At 35.2% G+C, this 18,547-nt stretch overlaps 2 protein-coding genes across 3 annotated transcripts; both read right to left on the reverse strand.

The window, feature by feature from the left end:
- Positions 1 to 1,179: 1,179 nt before the first annotated feature.
- Positions 1,180 to 12,077, reverse strand: LOC131432107 (uncharacterized). 2 transcript variants are annotated; one of them, XM_058598196.1, is made up of 2 exons: positions 11,944 to 12,077; positions 1,180 to 1,729 (listed from the first exon to the last, which is right to left on the reverse strand). In XM_058598196.1, the coding sequence occupies exons 1-2, from the start codon at positions 11,998 to 12,000 to the stop codon at positions 1,394 to 1,396; spliced, it is 393 nt and encodes a 130-aa protein (XP_058454179.1). In that variant the 5' UTR covers positions 12,001 to 12,077; the 3' UTR covers positions 1,180 to 1,393. The 2 variants fall into 2 exon arrangements, with proteins under 2 accessions (XP_058454179.1, XP_058454177.1); XM_058598194.1 differs by having other exon boundaries at positions 11,635 to 12,075.
- Positions 12,078 to 14,881: 2,804 nt separating this feature from the next.
- LOC131432229 (integumentary mucin C.1-like) lies at positions 14,882 to 16,034 on the reverse strand. The gene is made up of 2 exons (XM_058598371.1): positions 15,975 to 16,034; positions 14,882 to 15,825 (listed from the first exon to the last, which is right to left on the reverse strand). Exons 1-2 carry the CDS (start codon positions 16,032 to 16,034, stop codon positions 15,166 to 15,168), a joined length of 720 nt encoding a protein of 239 aa, XP_058454354.1. The 3' UTR covers positions 14,882 to 15,165.
- Positions 16,035 to 18,547: the final 2,513 nt, after the last annotated feature.

Genomic DNA, 18,547 nt, shown 5'->3' on the forward strand with positions numbered 1-18,547 from the left:
ATGATAAAAAAATTGTTTATGTTCCAGACCCGTAGTTTATGATACAATTTGAAAAACATTTAGTCATGTGTTATATATTCTTTTTAATAGTGAATTGAACGGCTCATATACGCACCAGCAGTTGCATTTAATAGGTATTGAATTTCACTTATGATGAGATACAGAATACTCTGTTGAGGCGTACAAAATTTGTTGTGTGTGTTTCACACTGTAATGATTACCTTGATGCATTCACAATTCACCAATATTGTTATTCGAATTGGATTATAGCTGTTCTCACGTATTTGAAATTCGATCAAGCTTCCTTGGCCTCAGGGCAGCCCCCATGTGGGAATGGCCATTTAGTATTCTAATCTAGATGCGTATTAAGAGTGTCGGAACTGAAGTTTTTCTGTACGAGCCTTGTATGTAAGATCTTCTCGAATTTATTGCATAACACTGCCCAAATAAAAAAAATTGTGGAAATTTATGTCTTCTGAGATTGATCATTGTCCACCTAAATCATTTCGCTGACCACCCAGAATCCGCGGTTCCATATTATCAGTTCCGGATTATTTATACTTATCTTCTAAAAGACGAGGCTAGATAATACGGAAGAAACAATTTAATATTTAAATTGGAGTTTCAATTTAATAAAGGCCCCTTTTAAGACTTAGTTCTGATCCCAGCTGCGTCCATGAGTTCAACCAATAGCTAAATTAGAATAAAAATTATGTAATGATACAAACAAACTCGAAACAGTTTATGAAATTATCAACAAAATGTCTGAAAATAACAGCTTATTTTATAATTTATAGAAGTTAATCGTTTGGTTCAAATAATATTTCCGAGTAGATTTCATAATTAATGACGAGTTACCTAAGATGATATTTAAGCTATAAGAGAATATGTTTTAATAAATTCAAAACGTTGTGACTATGTTAGAATTAATTTAGGATAAGAATGTTATGTAAAAGTGATGCTACGGCGAAGAAAAACTTATGTAAACTGCCTTAAGAAATAAACGTATTTATGGAAAAAAAAAAAAAAACAATTTAATAAACTATTAAAAAAATCCAACAATGCAAAATTTGATACGTGATCAAATATTAGGTTAAATTTATCAGAAAGTAATTTGATTTACATCAAAGTGAATTTTTTGAAATAAAATTAGATGCTGATGAAAATAATATACTGGATGTTAAACATTCTGTCATCCGCCAGGTTATACTTTATTCTACATAATCATTTATAACATTGGTCTAATTGAAGTCCTATTCAAAGCACTTAGAAAGGAAACTTATTCCAGCTATTGAAAAAAGGTAGCACGGCTGTGGTAGACAAAATATTTTAATAATCGAAATGAAGATGACTTTTAATTCTGTAAAAACTCTAACGATTTCCTCAGGATCCTTCATATCACTAGTTCATCACTATTATCGATCGAATGTTCAGTGTCAGTTGCACTGAGAAGACGACGATCCTGCAGCCGGCGCGCCCGATCCGAATCTCTCTGAGCTTGATCGTCGAAAACCTGAAGAACTTTCAATAGAAGGTCGTAGATTTTCTCGTCAGGTTCCTCTTGTGAGTTACCGTTGCTGTCAGTATGGTGAGACTCGTCACAATCATTTTCCGGGAAGTATGATTTCTCCTGAACTACCGTTGCTGGTGGTGGCTCTTCAATATCCAGTGTTTGTTCGAGTGAAGATTGCATTAACGGCTGTTGGTCACCGTCGCCGAATAGTGAGAACTGCGTGTCAAAAAATAATAATTATTTTACGTTTTTTTATATCAATTACAATCTGGCCATAGGCATCTATTGCGCGAAAAGCTGGTTATTAAGTTAATACAAACCATTGCGCAGCGGTATGTGTAATTCTACTTAGGCTTTATGAATTCTTTGACTAATAGCATAAAAAAGGAAAACATATAATATGAGTTGCAATCTTTGGGACATATTTTGTAGTTGAAGTAGTACAATCGTAATCATGAATTTCCATAGATGTTAGGGCACTGTGCTGAACATGTTGCGCTAATGCTGATAATGCTTTGGTAGCATTTGTTTGTAATGGATCAGTGAGGATGATTATGCAATGACAGTGTAAAGCTACTTGAAATATGATTCGGGTTTTTTTTTATCAATTCTATAGACTTGATGAGTAAGCTTTTGAGTACATTGAATAATTCTTTCCAGATTGTTTATTTTCCTTTGTGTTTACTTTTTTCTCAGAGAAGTTAAAGTATGGAACAAAATATATACATAGAAAATCTGTCTGCCCCGAAAGGCAAATGGTTCTGTAATTACTGGTAATAATTCCGCAGAAGCTACTCACTTTAGTTATTTAACCTGAGTTTGAGCCCCAAATATCCCAGATACACTTACTGGGTGGTATGAATAAAATGTAGCAAGCTTGAATTTCGGTAGTAAATGCTACATGTGGATCACATTCCTGTCAAAAGCAGAGACTTTACTACACAACAACTTTCGAACACTACAATTTTTCAGTAGGTAGCTCTAGAGGTTGCTACTCGTATGTTTGCTGATAAAGTGAAGTAGAAAAATAAAACAAAGTGGTATTTTTGGAGCAGTAAGTACGTTTCTTGCTTACCCGGGTAGATGTAAAAAGCAAACAAAGATCAAAATAATAACAAATTATACAACCATATCTTGTCTTGATGTTTCTGTACTGTCATAGCGATAATTGATATTTTCTTGATATTTCATCGAAGGGATCAAGGCATTGTATAATATCTGTTTATCATCAAAATTAGCTGTTATATCTTATTTCGTTATTGATGAGGTGTTCCAATTTCATTAAGAACAATTGAACGGCTGAAAGCAAAAATCGGATAAGTGCAACTTAGTTTGGAAAATCCGTTTAAGTATTTTTAAATGCAAAAATCGGATAAAAACATTGAGAGCAAAAACCAGACATAGATTTTGCAATGCAAGAATCGTTTAAAAACATTTTTTCTGCAAAAACCGGACAAAATAACTTTGAATGCAAAAACCGGACAAAAACTTAACCGGTTCTTCCAAAACAAATGTATTTATCAGATTTTTGCATTCAAAGTTTTTACAGACTGTCGCTGTGGACGAAGTATGGTTTGTTTGTTTGTTAAGGGAAACTTGATCAAAGCTGCGTTCCCACAACGGCAATTAGTAAAAACTTTGAATGCAAAAACCGGATAAATACATTTGTTTTGGAAGAACCGAATAAGATCATGTAAATGTCGGTTACGCCATTTATACCATTATATCTCCGAAACAGGAAGTGACAACCATTTAATCTTTGAACTTGATCAACGACTCAAAAGTAATTTTCAAACGAGCCGAAGCTTGTTGAAATTGGCTCAGCCAATTCCGAGAAACTTGAGCGGTAAGAAAAAAAGTGAGTATCTTCGGAACCGGATATGACAGCTAATCGATCTTAAAACTTAAACATTTCTATAAAGAAAGGTGAAAGTGTGCATTCCTGAGTAAACTCGCATATCTATCGTATTAATCTTTTTCATTAAAAAAAATTGAGGGTTTCTGTTCGAATTAAAACAAGTCTTGCAATCAACGCATTGGAAGGTAATATAAGTTTTATTCAGAATTCTTGGAGAACTGAACCCAGTGCTACTTGAATTAATACTGATGCTTATGTTGAGCTGCATGAGAGTAATTGAATTGAATATTCAAGTCATTACACGTTTGCACACAATAAGGTGGAGCTAACGAGATCATATACGAGGTCTGTTCAAAAAGTTCCCGGAATTTTTTAATTGCGCGCGTCTGGAGAGTCCGGTGGTCAAATTTTTTTTATTGTGTTGGTACATATGTCCCTAATGTATGGTGAAATTTTCAGCTGTATTCATTGTTCACATTCTGTCTTGTAGCGGTTGGTGTAGACGTGTTTTTGAGCTCGGCGATTTTTGTCTTGGTGACGTTGAGTGCTTCCACGTGGACGATTGTGCTTTTGTTTCGACATCATCACCGTACACCCATGTTTCATCACCAGTTATGACCCTTTCAAGTAAATTTGGATCGTCGTTGACATCGTTTAACAGCTCCTGAGCGATGGTAATGCGTTTGTTTTTTTGATCAAAATTCAGCAGTTTTGGAACGAATTTTGCTGCCACTCGTTTCATGCCCAAAACATTTGAAAAAATATGATGGCATGAGCCAACTAATATGCCAACTTCATCAGCAACTTCTCTAATAGTGATTCGGCGATCATCCATAATCATTTTTTCTACTTTTCCCACATTTTCATCGATTATTGACGTACTGGGTCGACCGGAGCGTTCGTCGTCTTCAACGTCTTCGCGGCCATCTTGGAAACGCTTATACCACTCGTATACACTTGTTTTTTTCATAGCAGACTCACCCTAGGTTCTCTGTAACATTTCGCACACTTGGTTACACTTTATTTAATTTTTCACGCAAAATTTAATACAAATTCTTCAATTCTTCCATTGTTTAAACTAAGAAAAATCGCCGAGCTCATAAAAACACGTCTACACCAACCGCTACAAGACAGAATGTAAACAATGAATACAGCTTAAAATTTCACCATACATTAGGGACATATGTACCAACACAATAAAAAAAAATTTGACCACCGGACTCTCCAGACGCGCGCAATTAAAAAATTCCGGAAACTTTTTGAACAGACCTCGTATACAACAATCAGAATATCTTCATTGATTTTTCTGCTGTATGTCCACCTATTTCATCAGAAGATAATATAGAACAGTTCTTTGTGCACAACGTTGGTCCTCAAATGGGCCGAATTAATGATTTTGTTCTGTGTTAACAAGATTGAGTGCATTTTCCTTTAATGTAAAGCTGTGGCTTATGAAAATCGATAAAAACTATTATTTGGTACAAACGGCGTGTAAAGCAGATCGGCCAATTGAAGAAAATCGTTGAATAGATGCGAATTGATTTCTTTCCAACGAACTTGAAAACTATTAAAACCATACCTTCTCATGTGACTTACGGTTAGGGCGTAAGGATTCCATGTAAATCGGTTGTCCTGTATGACCATCAACTGGCTACACGTCACTATTTTCGGTATCTATGGCAAGCCTCGCGAGAAACAGGACCAGAAGTCACGCATACTAAAGGACTGAGGTACTTCTTCTACACATGCTCCAAACAACCTAAGACTTTCTGAAACAGAGCTTATCAACAATTAAACACTTATATCAACGTAAACATCATCTACAACCAATGCGCAACAAGGTACGCGTACTATAGTTAGCAACAAACTAAAATCAGTAATGAGACTGAAAACCACCAAAACGATGTTTCTGCCTGAATATGATGAATAATCTTATAGTTTCCTAGCTGATCCGACACCTGATTCCGGGAGTAGAGGATGGTATACATAAAAAATGAAACGAATTTGCACTAAATTTTTTTAAAGATCTTATTTTTTAAAGGTGTTTTAGGCCCATAAGTTGTTGTAGAATTTAATTTTTGTTTAATTTTTAAATTCAACTTCCAGTTACGTAATTGGAGGGAGATTGATGAAAAAATTCAATTTTTCGGAATGCTTCTAATATGTGTGTATGCAAAATGGAACCAATTCTCTAAAAATAGTCAGTAAATTCTTCTAGTATGCAGATTTTATTGGTTTATGGCCAATTCTCGGTTTCAAAAGCAGCAAAAGTAGTGGTCACCAGTCACCAGGTCACTTTCATCAGTTTTCCTGAAATGACTGAATCGATTTTCACCAACTTCGATGTTTGATTCATATAATCGAAGTTTTCAAAACTGCTTTTAAGAATATTTCAATCCTGGTCTTGTTAGCTGTGGACCATACAAAAAACTTCTTTTACAAGGGTTCCTTCATAAACCACGTAGACCGAAATTTGGCATTTTTAACCTTCTGTTGACCTTTTTAGACTTTTGTAGACTCGTTCATACCAATTACTTTCAATTGATGATAATATGTAGCTCTTTAAAACATGTGGTATGATTGATGATAAGGGCGGCATTCTGCAGTTTTCGTGCAGAATAGGATCACAGGGGTTATACTAGAGTTCTATTTAATCGACCTTTAAAGTTGTGTTTCATCACATCTAGTGTTCAATTAGAAGAACAATCATCCAAAGTGGATTTTTTCGTTGCGAATTTGGATTACTCAAAATTGAGCATCATAAACAGTGTTGGAAAAAAATCAAAATTTCGAATATCGCGACTAAAATGTTGTCACAAGTGGTTTTTAGTCAAAAAAGTTATCGATCAGAAACAGTACAGCACAAGTTCAGTACTGATTGTTTGGGAACGCGATTCTCGCTAAAAACGGATTTCAAATGGAAAAAATCAGTTGTGAAAAGTTCACTAGCGAACGTTCTGCTCGATGATATATAAGAAAAAAGTTCGCATACTGAATATATCTGATATGATTCTCGAACAGAAGATTTTTGGGAATTGAATTTTCATAACCGTTATGTCTCATTCGATTCCTGATGTGATCAAGGATCTTCCCGGGTTTGAAATTTTCTTGATTAACCCTGGATAGTAAATCCGAAATATTTGAATGTTATTTTGTGGTCAGTCGTTTTTTTGAAGAAGAATCTATACCTGCTAGATTAATCAGATCGTTTTATTTTGTTTACTGGTTAAGATATGTGCAAAAAGATTACTTATCATTTAGATAACTCGTTCTGCTCACACCTTTGTAGGGGTATGAGGTGGGACCATCATCATCATCAACCCTTTGCCGAATACATGATCAATAAATTCGCTGATGAACGAAAACTAAACTTTTCTGGAAATGTTCAGTGTGCGTAGGGTGCTTAATAAGTGAATCAAAAATGCTGATGCATTTGATATTTATTCGGCACTAGTGCTGTAAATCATAATTGTTAGAATGATAATAAAAATATTAATAAAACAATCACAAATCATGTTATGCAGCTGATTAAAAAGTGTAAGCAAATTTAGCTCAAATAACGTACGCAGAAGCAACAGGAGCGCAGACTACCGCGATGCCAATTCAAACACGCCATTCAAATACTGCGCCTACTGTGTGTTCGAGACATGCTGACAATGCTGCACTCCTGTTACTTCTATGAATCAAATTCATGCTAAATAGCGTTTTATTAGGTTTAATCTGAATAGTGCAATGTAATATGCCAGCTGGAATTAAAGCAGCCTTTCGTTCGTATAATCACTGTTTGGAATGTTCATATTGACCATCCTACGAGCATCGAGAATATCACAGTCATTATTTCTCAACTGCGGTTCAGTTGCGAATTTATTCAGCAGAGGTTTTTTTTATTGATAAGAAATCTTGCAGGAATCACTTCGGCGTCGAACTGAAGCGTAGTGCAAATTCTGCATCTAAATATCATCGGAGACTCTCCTCCCTTTCGATTATTTCTTTAGCGATATTTCTGTGGGCGAAAATTGGTTTTCAAGTTTCGCTGATACAAAAAATCACTTGTGAATTCGAGGTTCAAAGTTTTGTGGATGCTCGTTTCATGAATGAAACTATCGGAAGAGAGTTTTTCAGTTACTGATTTTTTTTAGAAAATCTCTAGAAGTGATTTTTTCACCACTGCACACTTTTTCTGATTTTGATTTTCCCAACACTGCACAGAAAGAAATAATGAAATTTACACGACATGTAAATCAATAGTAACATGTAATAGACATGGGTTGAATCGAGATTTTCATTGAAAACCTTCATCGATGCAAAACTAAATTGGATTGCATTGAATTTCCAATGAATATAACTGTATCTTTCAATTAACGCTTAGTTTGCAATTAAATTCTATTAAAACCTACAGAATTGTAAAGTAAATTTATGTTTAATTACCTGCTCTAAATATGTGCATGAAAATAGATGTAAATTCACAAAATATTTTTATCTGTATTTTAAGTCACTTAAAATCAAGTTTGAAGATAATTCCTTGTAACATTTTTATCCTAAAAATAAGATCAATCGAATATTACAAACCTATATGTACAGCGATTCCCATCTTCAAGTTGGGAGCGATTCCCATTTTCAAGTTCAAGTTTAGTGGAACTAATTCACAAATTAGAATATGTTTGAAATCGAGCTCTGTCTCTACACACCGAAAAATCGTTTAAATTTATGTCTTCTGAGATCGAGATATTCGAAAGTCAAAAATTACTCTTTTTAACAGTAGATCTAACACATACTTGATGCGTTCTGAAATATTGTAATATCCTTCTTGTAAAAATCAGTTATTTTTTAATTACGAATTTATCTTATGTATCGTATCATGTGGACTTGAGTTAACTATAAATTTCATATATTTTGTAGCGTAAATTTTTTTTTTTAAAAAGTGATGCCATAAAATTTGAGACTACGTAGACTTTGGAAGAAACCTCCCTCGTAGACAAACCCCATTCCCCCAAATAAGTTATGAAACTGAAACGCGCGATGTTCGAGTGAAGCGTTATACAACCATTTTTATGCAGGTGATAATTTCCTCAGAACTTGAAAATTCACTTAAATATAATTTAAAAATCTGCATAAGTTTGTTATATGAACGCAATAAATAAGTCCGCATACAACACGTCACTTCAAGAAATCCCATGAAAATCCCATTTTTATTCTACAGCTTTTTCGATGCTTAGTTAAATAATAAAAAATAAAAATGCTTACAATTGGGATATTGAAAGAAGTTAAACAGATTTCAGCGAAGACATTTTTTTTGGTTCAACATCTTGCTCGGCCATTTCCTTCTTGATAACAATTTTAAGGTAGACCACATCAGGATAATCTGATTTACTCTTTTTACTTTCAGTTTCAAGTATAATATCGCCTTCTTCTGTTGTCAGATTTTACTCTAAATGTCTTTCTTTTCCTCCTTATCTTTTGCTCTTTTATTTGGATCAGGGAAAAGCCCACTGGAATTAGTTTCAGTCAAACTTGTTCTCCAGCAGGCATAAACCTCCTCATCTTTTGCATTAATAGATTAAAATCATCCAAATGATACATTTCCTTAAATCTAGTGTTTCTATAGTAACTAAATCTAATGATACAGTAACATAAGAAACGAATTCTTGATAATATTACGTGATAAATGAAAGTCGAAAGAATTGAAACATTTTTTTTAAATATGCGGCACATGCTAGCAATTCGTTATATCCATAATTAGTTCCAACATAGGGAATCTGAAAAAAATAGGATCGAAGATTACGACATCGGATGACAAATTGTAACAATTGCATTTACTCGGAGTAATCGATCTGCGATTAAGTAGGTCTGCCACAAAACTAGCCTTACAAACATTTCGATGGACAAATAAATCGAACCCAATCAGTTTGCAGCGGTTATGGTAACTCGGTAAGTTCAAAGGATATCTCCATGGAAGACGTCGGAGAGCTAATCGGACAAATTCGCTTCAATGCGTTGGATATCGTTTTGGTAATAAGGTGACCAGATAACCGCAGCATATTCCAGTTGAGTGAACTAAAGCGCAGTACGGAGCTTACAAGCAATGTACATCAGAGATTTTTTTTAGTAACGCGAATAATGAATCCTAATAGCTTAGAGGTTTAGAACATAGTAAGCTCTATGTGCTCCTTAAAATTTAACTTTGATTCCAGAAGAACACCCGGGTCCTCAACAAACGATGCACGTTCGAGAACAGTTTGTGAAATATTATAGTCGGACTTGAATACAGACTTTTTGTTACTAAAAGAGATGACGGAGGATTTAGTAGCATTTAAAACCATTTTGAAATATGAAATATGAAAGTCATCGGTAAACGATAGTGTCATACACTTGATCGAAAAATTTGGATCGTTGAGATACAATAAAATTAATAACTGTCCAAGGTGACTTCCTTGAGGAACTCCAGAGGTAACAGCAAATGGTGAGGTTGTACAGGCTCCTATTTTCAATATCATTCCATGACTAGTTAGATATGATCGAATTCAAAAATAATCCGTTTAATCCCAGTCTACTTAACTTGGAGATCGTTTGTGATGATTGATTTTGTCGAACGAAACAGCAAAATCGGTGTATATAGAAACTACTTGTAGTCGTGCTTGTAAAGAACGTATGATGAAGGGAGTGCAGGCTACTAAATTTGTGGAAATTGAAGGCTTTGGCAAGCATCCATGTTGAGTCTCAAATATGTAGTCAGAGCAACTATGTGTTATAAAATCCAGAACTATAATTTCAAACAGCTTCAATACAGTGCACAAAGCAGCAATTCTACGGTAGATGGATACTATACCCTTGTTCACATAGGATTTCTTCCATATTTCAAGAAAAATTCCAGAGCGCAAATAACAATTGAAAATGTTGGATAGTAGAACCAACAAACTATTAGAACAATTTTTTATCACCACGGATAGAATCCCAGAACTTCTTCGTTTTTTTTCTTGTCAGACTTCGCTTCGTAAGCCTGTCGTGCAAATTTGGCTTTAAGAATGCGATTTTTATCATACACAAAATTTGTTACCATATTATTGAAGAATCGCATTCCATTTATTACGTTCTTTGCATTATTGAATGTATTATCACTGAGACGATATCTTCCATCTGACATCAATATCCTTGAGTGCAAAATGCTGAAATAGCAACTTGTATCACTCGAGATCGAAAAGCATAAAATCGAAATTTTGTCCACTGAAGAAAACATTGGCTAGAACCGCCTTCTAGTAAATTTTAGTTTTATCAAGGTTTTTTGAAATTCGCGCGAAATCCGCGCCATAGCATCAAAATCTTAGCAGAAACCGCGCCAAATACGCGAAAATCGCGAAATCCGCGAAAACCGCGAAATCCGCGTGACCGTAACAACCCTGTACATACATATATGTATACATATTTGACGAGTAAGATTGCCACAGCCTACTACTCGTCAATAATAATTACATAGCTAATATGTTTTTTTTTCGGTTTTTCCGGTCTTAATTTCCGACTTTGGGCGTTATTTTCCAATTTTTTTTTCGAGATTACACCTGATCTTGACGTTCAAGCATTTCTTAGAAATCAAGGTGTATTAGAAATGTAAGCATGACAAAATATGATAATTTTCTTGAAACGATATGTTTCATATATTTAGAAACTTCACTGTAACCACAGGAATAAGTCAATAGAAAGAAACATTCATTTATAATCGTTATAATCGAAGTAAGTTCAAACGATCATTAACTAGACCAACAAATTTGAATATATTTGCCCTTCTCTATACAAAATTTCAAAATCAAAATAGAAAATATCATATTTTTGGGTCGTATTTAAATGATTCAATAGCATTGAATTCAAAATTGCATCGTTGTATCTAATTATTTAGCTGTATTCTACAAGAATGGATACCCGTTGAGTGAAATACTAGTGAATCAACTAAAAGTTGTTATTCTTTGTATGTGAGGACATGCATCCGTTTCTATTATTAAATGATATGTAAAACTAACTAATTATTTAATCTATAAAAAGTGGCAAAATTCGGGACTATAGAGTTTGAAGCGGAACTTACACCAATTTTTGCACTAAAATAAAGCAAAGCGCTGACACTACCTCATATTAGGACATTTGGCAGCAAGTTTGTCTGACGACTGGTAAGGAAATGAAATGTTGTTAGCTGCTGAAAACTAACGAATTCACGCGAAATTCGGTTACGCTGATAAAGCAAGCAATGTTATCACGCTGACACTGAAATAGCTTCAACCTTTGTTGGTGTAGACGAGTCAGGCTCCATCCTCGTAGTCTCCTGTGTCTGACCAGTGAGATTGGTCATTCTTTTTGTCTTTTTTATGGGAATCAACTGTAGGGTGTCCAATATACGCATCATAAATTCGGTTAAAGGCGAGCGACCTTTCGAAGACGATGGAGAGTTGGCACGTTTTGTCAGCGTGTGTGGCCTTCGGTCATCGCGATTGATATAATTCACTTGTGAGGTTACTGTTTGCCAGCTTCCGGCGGTTGTCTTAGAACGAGTAATGGTACGATGCGTGACTAGAGTATTCGAAACACTTACCGAAAAACAGGAGAAATTGGTTAGCACTAGTGACAGCAACGCTAATTTTGATAACATGGTGATATTCGTAGCACAGACATTTGCCAACTATTTCATCTAAGCTGCGTTAGGTGGCAGCGAGTCATCAACGATGACTTTTGTGAACTGTGTCCAAGACTACTCTATACCAAGTGTATATTTACTGACTACCAATGTCAGCTTCTGCGAGAAGGTTGTCGGCATATTTATTATGCATGCATGCATTAATGCTGCATTATGTTGCATAATAGATGCCTCTGGATATAAAAAATCGCGTTCGTGCTTTGATGGTAAAACTATGGTATAGGGCGTTGAGGGTCTTTTCTATGAAACATTTTACATACTGACTTATATCGGTCCAAATTGTACAAATTCCGGTAGGGATGAATTCTGTTTTAGAATATGCTAGCAATCAGACAGAAGGATGGAATTAAATTTTATCGTTCTGATTCGAACTTCGAGTCTGTTGTCTTAAAAATAATGAAATTTTTTTTCCAAACTCATGGTCCTTCAAAAAGATATCAAAGTTTCAATTTACATATTTTTCAGACGTGAAAACTCAAATTTAACTGTATTTCAAACAATGTCTTAATTAAATAATATGTCCTTGATGTTTATCATATTGTTAAATACTGGTAAAACTGTGTCAATTCATATTTAGTGTTTTCTAGTAATTTTACAAGAATCGACTGTTTCTAAAATATTTTGTTTACGAAGAAATAAACGCAATTGAATTTGTAGTTGAAATATTTGTATTTTGGGTGATTTTGCTGCCGAATGCGAAAGGTTATTAATTCATTCATTTGATATAGGGTAACGGAAGTATTTTGACCCGACGCTCATATGTTCATTTGAAAAAAATTCATACTTAAAATGTTAAAGAAAGGAATAATCTTTAAAAAATTTAGACATGATGTTCTTCATTTTGATTACCAAAATATATTAGAGTGACCAACATACCTCCGTTACCCTAGTATCAAAATCTATTGAAAAGTTTACAGGATTTAATATAATCGAAGACAATATAACTCAACAATTGGAAAGTTTGATTTTAATAATCTTTGCTATAATGAACGGTCTTACAACCTCACATAACTCTACCAAATTTCATCCGGATACGACTTTCGGTTCCGGAATTACAGGCTGATAAGTATAAATATTTCATTTCCCGGGGCGTGTTTTTATATATGACACGGAAAAATCAAGTTAAGCACATTCAAATAGCCATGCAATTCTTCAATTAAGTAGGTATGTTTAGTTGATGACCAAATATGTTGATTTTGGGTATATTAGATCATCGTTCCTGGCTCCGGAAGTACCGGAAATAGTGGTCGAAAACTCAAAAACGGAACTGTCTTCTTCTTCTCAGACACAGCTAAGTTGATTTTCACAAACTTAGACTCAAATAATAGTGTCACCGTCTATACATATATACTGCTTTTGACTTTTGTACGGATCTCACTTCCGGCTCCGGAGCAACAGGTTGAGATGTGTTTAAAGTTTTGAACCGTTATTTAAAGCGAAAATGCAAAAAAAAAAACGAAGAATTCTTACTAACTTGGGTCGAAACTGTTGAAAAGGTTATGCTACCTTATGATAAAAAAAGAACCGGAATTTTCATTTTAAAATTCCCGCGCTTGTCCAATCGGTAAACTTTTATTCTCTCAACGTTGGCAACACTTTTATACACATTCTGTCAAATTTTGACGCATATCGTACGATTAGTTTTTGTTTGGCGTCTATACAAAGAAGTTGAAAAATTTTTGTGTGGCGATTTTTATAATGGATGAAAATTTAGAACAACGTGCGTGCATCAAATTTTGTGTTGCAAATGTATTTAAGTGTTCCGAAACGTTGAAAATGTTAAAAAAGGCTTTTGGTGAATCGTGTCTAGGAAAAACACAGGCATACGAGTGGTATAAACGCTTCAAAGGTGGTCGTACAAGCTTGGATCATGATGAGATCCCTGGCCGCCCAACAACATCTGTTACTGAAGAAAACATTGAATCGGCGAAGCAAATCGTGTTGCAAAATCGTTCTGTACCGGTTAGAGAGATTGCTGTGTTGTTGGGCATCTCTTATGGATCAGCCGAACACATTTTAACTGATGTGTTGGGTTTGAAACGCGTCGCTTCTCGGCTGGTGCCAAAAAAGCTGATATTCATTCAAAAACAGCGTCGTGGTTGTGTCGCAGTTTTGGCCAAAAACTCAACCAATATCATCAACCAAGCATCGTACTCTCCAGATATGGCCCCGTGTGACTTTTTCCTTTTCCCCAGACTCAAATTGCCATTGCGCGGAACGCGTTTTGAGACCATAGAGACCATAAAAGAGAATTCGCTGCGTGAACTAAAGGCCATACCTTCGACGGCCTGTAAAATTTGCAATCTCTGCACCCTTCTGGCCCTTTTGCGAATCGGAAGCTCCAGTTTCAGGAGAACTTTCTCCGTTGCTGTAGGTTTGACCCTTCATCGTTGACTAATCCGGGTGACGTATCAACCCGAATTGTCGGACTGACCTAGGAATCCAACCGATGAAACTAGAGCTGAAACCAAGATAGAAACTAAGACCGTGAATTACATGAGCACAGGCCTCCCCCGAAGTAGTCACTACAGTGCATAGATACGAAGCGTCATCAACGCGGAGTGAGTCCCACACAGTGTCAATTTACTGCAGACTTGTCTTTTAACATTTTTCAACAGTACTGTAAAAAATTGACATAAACAATGATAGTAGAAAAGTGATTTTAAAATCGGAAACATGACTGACTGACAAGACATGATATATGAAACACATTATAGTCTAATTTGTGTTTTTCTTTACAAACGTTATATAAGCGAAAATGTACTTTACATGAGTAAGAGAACCACAACATGGTTTTATTGATTTAAATTTTCGATTTTATTATTTAACTGGCACATATAGTCTAACCCGAAATATTTATTCGTTTACTGTCATTAATTTCTTATTAAAAAAAAAACAAGAGATATATTTATTTATTTGGAGCGTGGAAAAGCCTACTGAAGTTGACAGTTATTAATTCCTATTCCAGTAAGCATAAAACCTCTTCATCTTTCGTACTATCTGATTATCTACATCCAAATCATCCATTATTTAAATCATAAAAACTAATTGTAATCTAACCATTAAAACTTAATAATTCACTTGATCGTCTAGATGAAATGTAGTCTGTTGTACCAGAACCTAGTCGTCACAAACCATGCATACTTTACAATTCTTGCAGCAGGAACATCGCTCTGTAGTAGTAGTAGGGGCAACAGTGGTGGTGGTTGTGGTAGTAGTAGTAGTAGTAGTTGGTTCCTCCGTTGTCGTAGTCGTCGTTTCAGTGGTCGTTGTGGTAGGTTCTTCGGTGGTCGTAGTTGTAGTCGGATCCTCGGTCGTTGTGGTCTCCTCTTCGAAAAAGACATCACCAACAATGGGATCCTCTTCTGCGGCCTCGGTAACACATTCAGTACGGAAAGAAATATCTGCTGAGCATTGACAGGCGGGTCTTCGCGTTTTCGGACAATATTTTTCGAAGCAATCTAAGAGACGATTCAGATTGTTGTTCGTTTCTCGCAGTTGTTCAATCAGAAATGAATTCACACAACTAGAAGGTTTTGAATTTGATCTGCTTCGACAACAGTCTACGTTTCTGGAACAGCAACTGCTGGATCGAGGAGGTCGGTAGGAATTATTAAACAGAACGTCTCGTTTGTGAGTTCTTCTACTTTCTGAATGCTTTTTTGGAGCGTAAAGTAAAGCAATGAGGTCGACCTTTTTGTGATCATCGAAATCACTTTGTTTTTCGGCATTGTTTATTGCATGATCATCTGTGCTGTTATTTTCTTGACAGGTTCCCACCTGAAACGATATAAAGTAGAAATAAATCATTGTTATGGATTGGACAGTTGTTGCTGATTTTTTTTTTTCATAATAATTAGTTTTTAGGACAAAAACTAGATTTTTTTTTATGTATCCAGGTGAATATTACCGAACAAATAATTAATTACCTTAGTCAATATTGCCAGCACAACCGCAGCGACAATCAATCTTACCCACCTGCAAGTCATTCTTCTACAAATCGTTCGAATGAACTGAAGTATCTATGAACTGCTCTACAAATCAAACACGTGCTAGTTGAAGTAGTAAACAATCGAAAAAAACGATTACTTTTAACTGAGAAACATAACAAGGCTTGCCGTTGATTGTCGAACGTGCCGCCTGGGAATGTGGAACAGGGTGTCCCAAAATTTCAAGGTGTGAAAAAAAAACGATTTCCAGTTGTTATAATCTTCAATGTGTAAGGATACTTCAATATACTTTCAAAGGTTGAAAAAAGTTCTCAGGTTTAGCATTTCAGTATACCTTAGGTGTTAGATGACAACTTTTCTCAAAATTTTGCACTCTTCGTGAAGTCTTTTATTTGAGATACAATTCAGAGGCACCCTAAGGAACGTACGATTCGAAAAAAATGTGAAGAATGAGCTTTATTATTCTTTTTTTGCATTCTATTCCTAGCCCAAACATGCAATATCACAAAGCCAAGACTTTTTCTTTGTCATTTTTTGTTTGTTTTGCACACTGGTCAAACGTGGTATCTTGAAAACTTGTTTAATTATGATTCTTTCCAAACTTTTTGGAAATGATCCTTTTATTCGAAACAAAATGCTCGCATCATACCATTTGATTTAGCATGAAACTACACACCTAGAAAAAAATGTGTAAATTTACGACTTCTGAGACCGACATATACGAGCGTCAAAAATGACTCATTTTTACAGTAGATCTAACACACATTTAGTAAAACTCAGTCATTTTACGAATTACGTCCTAATGAATTGAGTCATATGTGGATTTGCGTCACCTGTAAATTTCCTAATTTTTTGCTCTCTATTCATTAGATCTAAAACGATGGCGAGTCCAACTTATTATACTCAATTTGCAATCTAATCCTAAGGTGAAATCACGTAAGGTGATTAGTGATTATCAGCTTATCACTTTGATCATCACCAGTCATGAAATGTCAAGCGTTCAAAACTAAAATATGAATTTGGTGTATGACATTATTCAGCTTCTACACACCAAAAAAATTTGAATTTTACGGGTGACCTAATCCCTCATACGATGTAATTCATAAAGACCTAATTTGTCAAATGACGGAAAATCTCATTTGTAATGATTTAATGTAGATGAGCTTGAATTTTACTGGTTTCGACTGTAACTTACGTTCTGCTAGCAGGTGCGACTGTATGAATTTAAATGCACCTTTTATCAGCCAAGCAGATGCATGCTTCTGTGGCTCGGTCGATTAACAGACGTACTTGCGATCCAATGATTCTCGGTTCAATTCGCGACGGTTGCTCTCAGTATTCTTGTTTTTTTATTTCAATGAATTTCATGTCATGGAGTTTTAGACACAATATTAAATGTTCTTCCACGTAAATTTGCGTGAGCTGCGACGCTCCATTTATGTGCATCTAATAAGATGTAAAATCACAGGGATTTTTTAAGTGTGTATTTTTACTTGAAATCATTCAAAATCTTAAATTTTTGACTGAAAATTTCTACTTATTTGGTTTGAAACAGACGAATAATTGTTTTTTTTCGCGTGTAACTTAAAATATGCAGTTGAAGTAGAATTAGTAATATAATTTAGGATATCAATAAGAGCAGACGAACACTTTGTGCATTTTTTTCGGGATATTTTGCTTAGTAGATTCTCGAATATTCGCTCAGAAAGCATAACACGAGAAAAAGTAATAACAACTATTTAAGAAACATTTTAGCGCGATTTGTATCAAGAGTCATTTTAAATCAATAAAAACATTAATCATCGGTTTCGCATAACGACACGATGCCAGAACCGGTCAAAACACCGATCGTTATGCACACCTTACTGAATTTACCGCACCCACAGATTGCCTGCCACACCAAGTTATCAAATAATTCGACCTTCTTCCGAAACCGCAATAACCAGACGGGACTTGCCGACGAGAAATTTCGGGAACTTGCCTACGAAAATCTTTAGGTTGTCCATTATTAACATATGCATTTCGGCTGCACAGACCACTCGCGGTGCAACATGCTGGCGCAGGATGCGGCCATCTTATCCTGTTTCTGTTTAGTTAGAATTACCTTGACATCATGAGGTTTGAGCCACTTTATTGCCTGTTGGATGAACCAGACGGACGAATTGACTTGATTGGCCTTGTCCAGAATCAAAAATATTCGAATTGTGCCTTGCGTTCACTAAATTGTGTTTCTTCGCTTTCGTTCAAAACACGCCGCGGTTGACTGGGTTTCCTTATACAATTGTACCACACGGAAGACGGTCGAATTTTCGATTCTCTAATGTTTCACGATCCATCTGTGGGACAGGCCTTAATTTGAAAGTCATTTCGATAACCACACAGACTGTATTAAAATTTTGCATATGTAAACATTACACTCTAAACTCGTTTTTTCCCAAATTTCACAATTTTTTAGCCATCCAATAATAAGTTTTACACAAAAGAAAGTGTTGTTGTTATTTACTACAGTAGGAGCCAAAATTTGAATACTGAACAGCATAATTGTGTTTTGA

This window comes from Malaya genurostris, chromosome 2, assembly GCF_030247185.1.
Source record: "Malaya genurostris strain Urasoe2022 chromosome 2, Malgen_1.1, whole genome shotgun sequence".
NCBI classification, from domain to species: Eukaryota; Metazoa; Arthropoda; class Insecta; order Diptera; family Culicidae; genus Malaya; species Malaya genurostris.

Coding starts and splice junctions, on each gene's coding strand:
- LOC131432107 (XM_058598194.1), bottom strand. CDS start 12,000: ATGTTATCAAAATTAGCGTTGCTGTCACTAGTGCTAACCAATTTCTCC. Junction 1,730..11,634: donor ACTCGTCTACACCAACAAAG/GTTGAAGCTATT, acceptor TTTGACACGCAG/TTCTCACTATTCGGCGACGG.
- LOC131432229 (XM_058598371.1), bottom strand. CDS start 16,034: ATGACTTGCAGGTGGGTAAGATTGATTGTCGCTGCGGTTGTGCTGGCA. Junction 15,826..15,974: donor TGCTGGCAATATTGACTAAG/GTAATTAATTAT, acceptor ATATCGTTTCAG/GTGGGAACCTGTCAAGAAAA.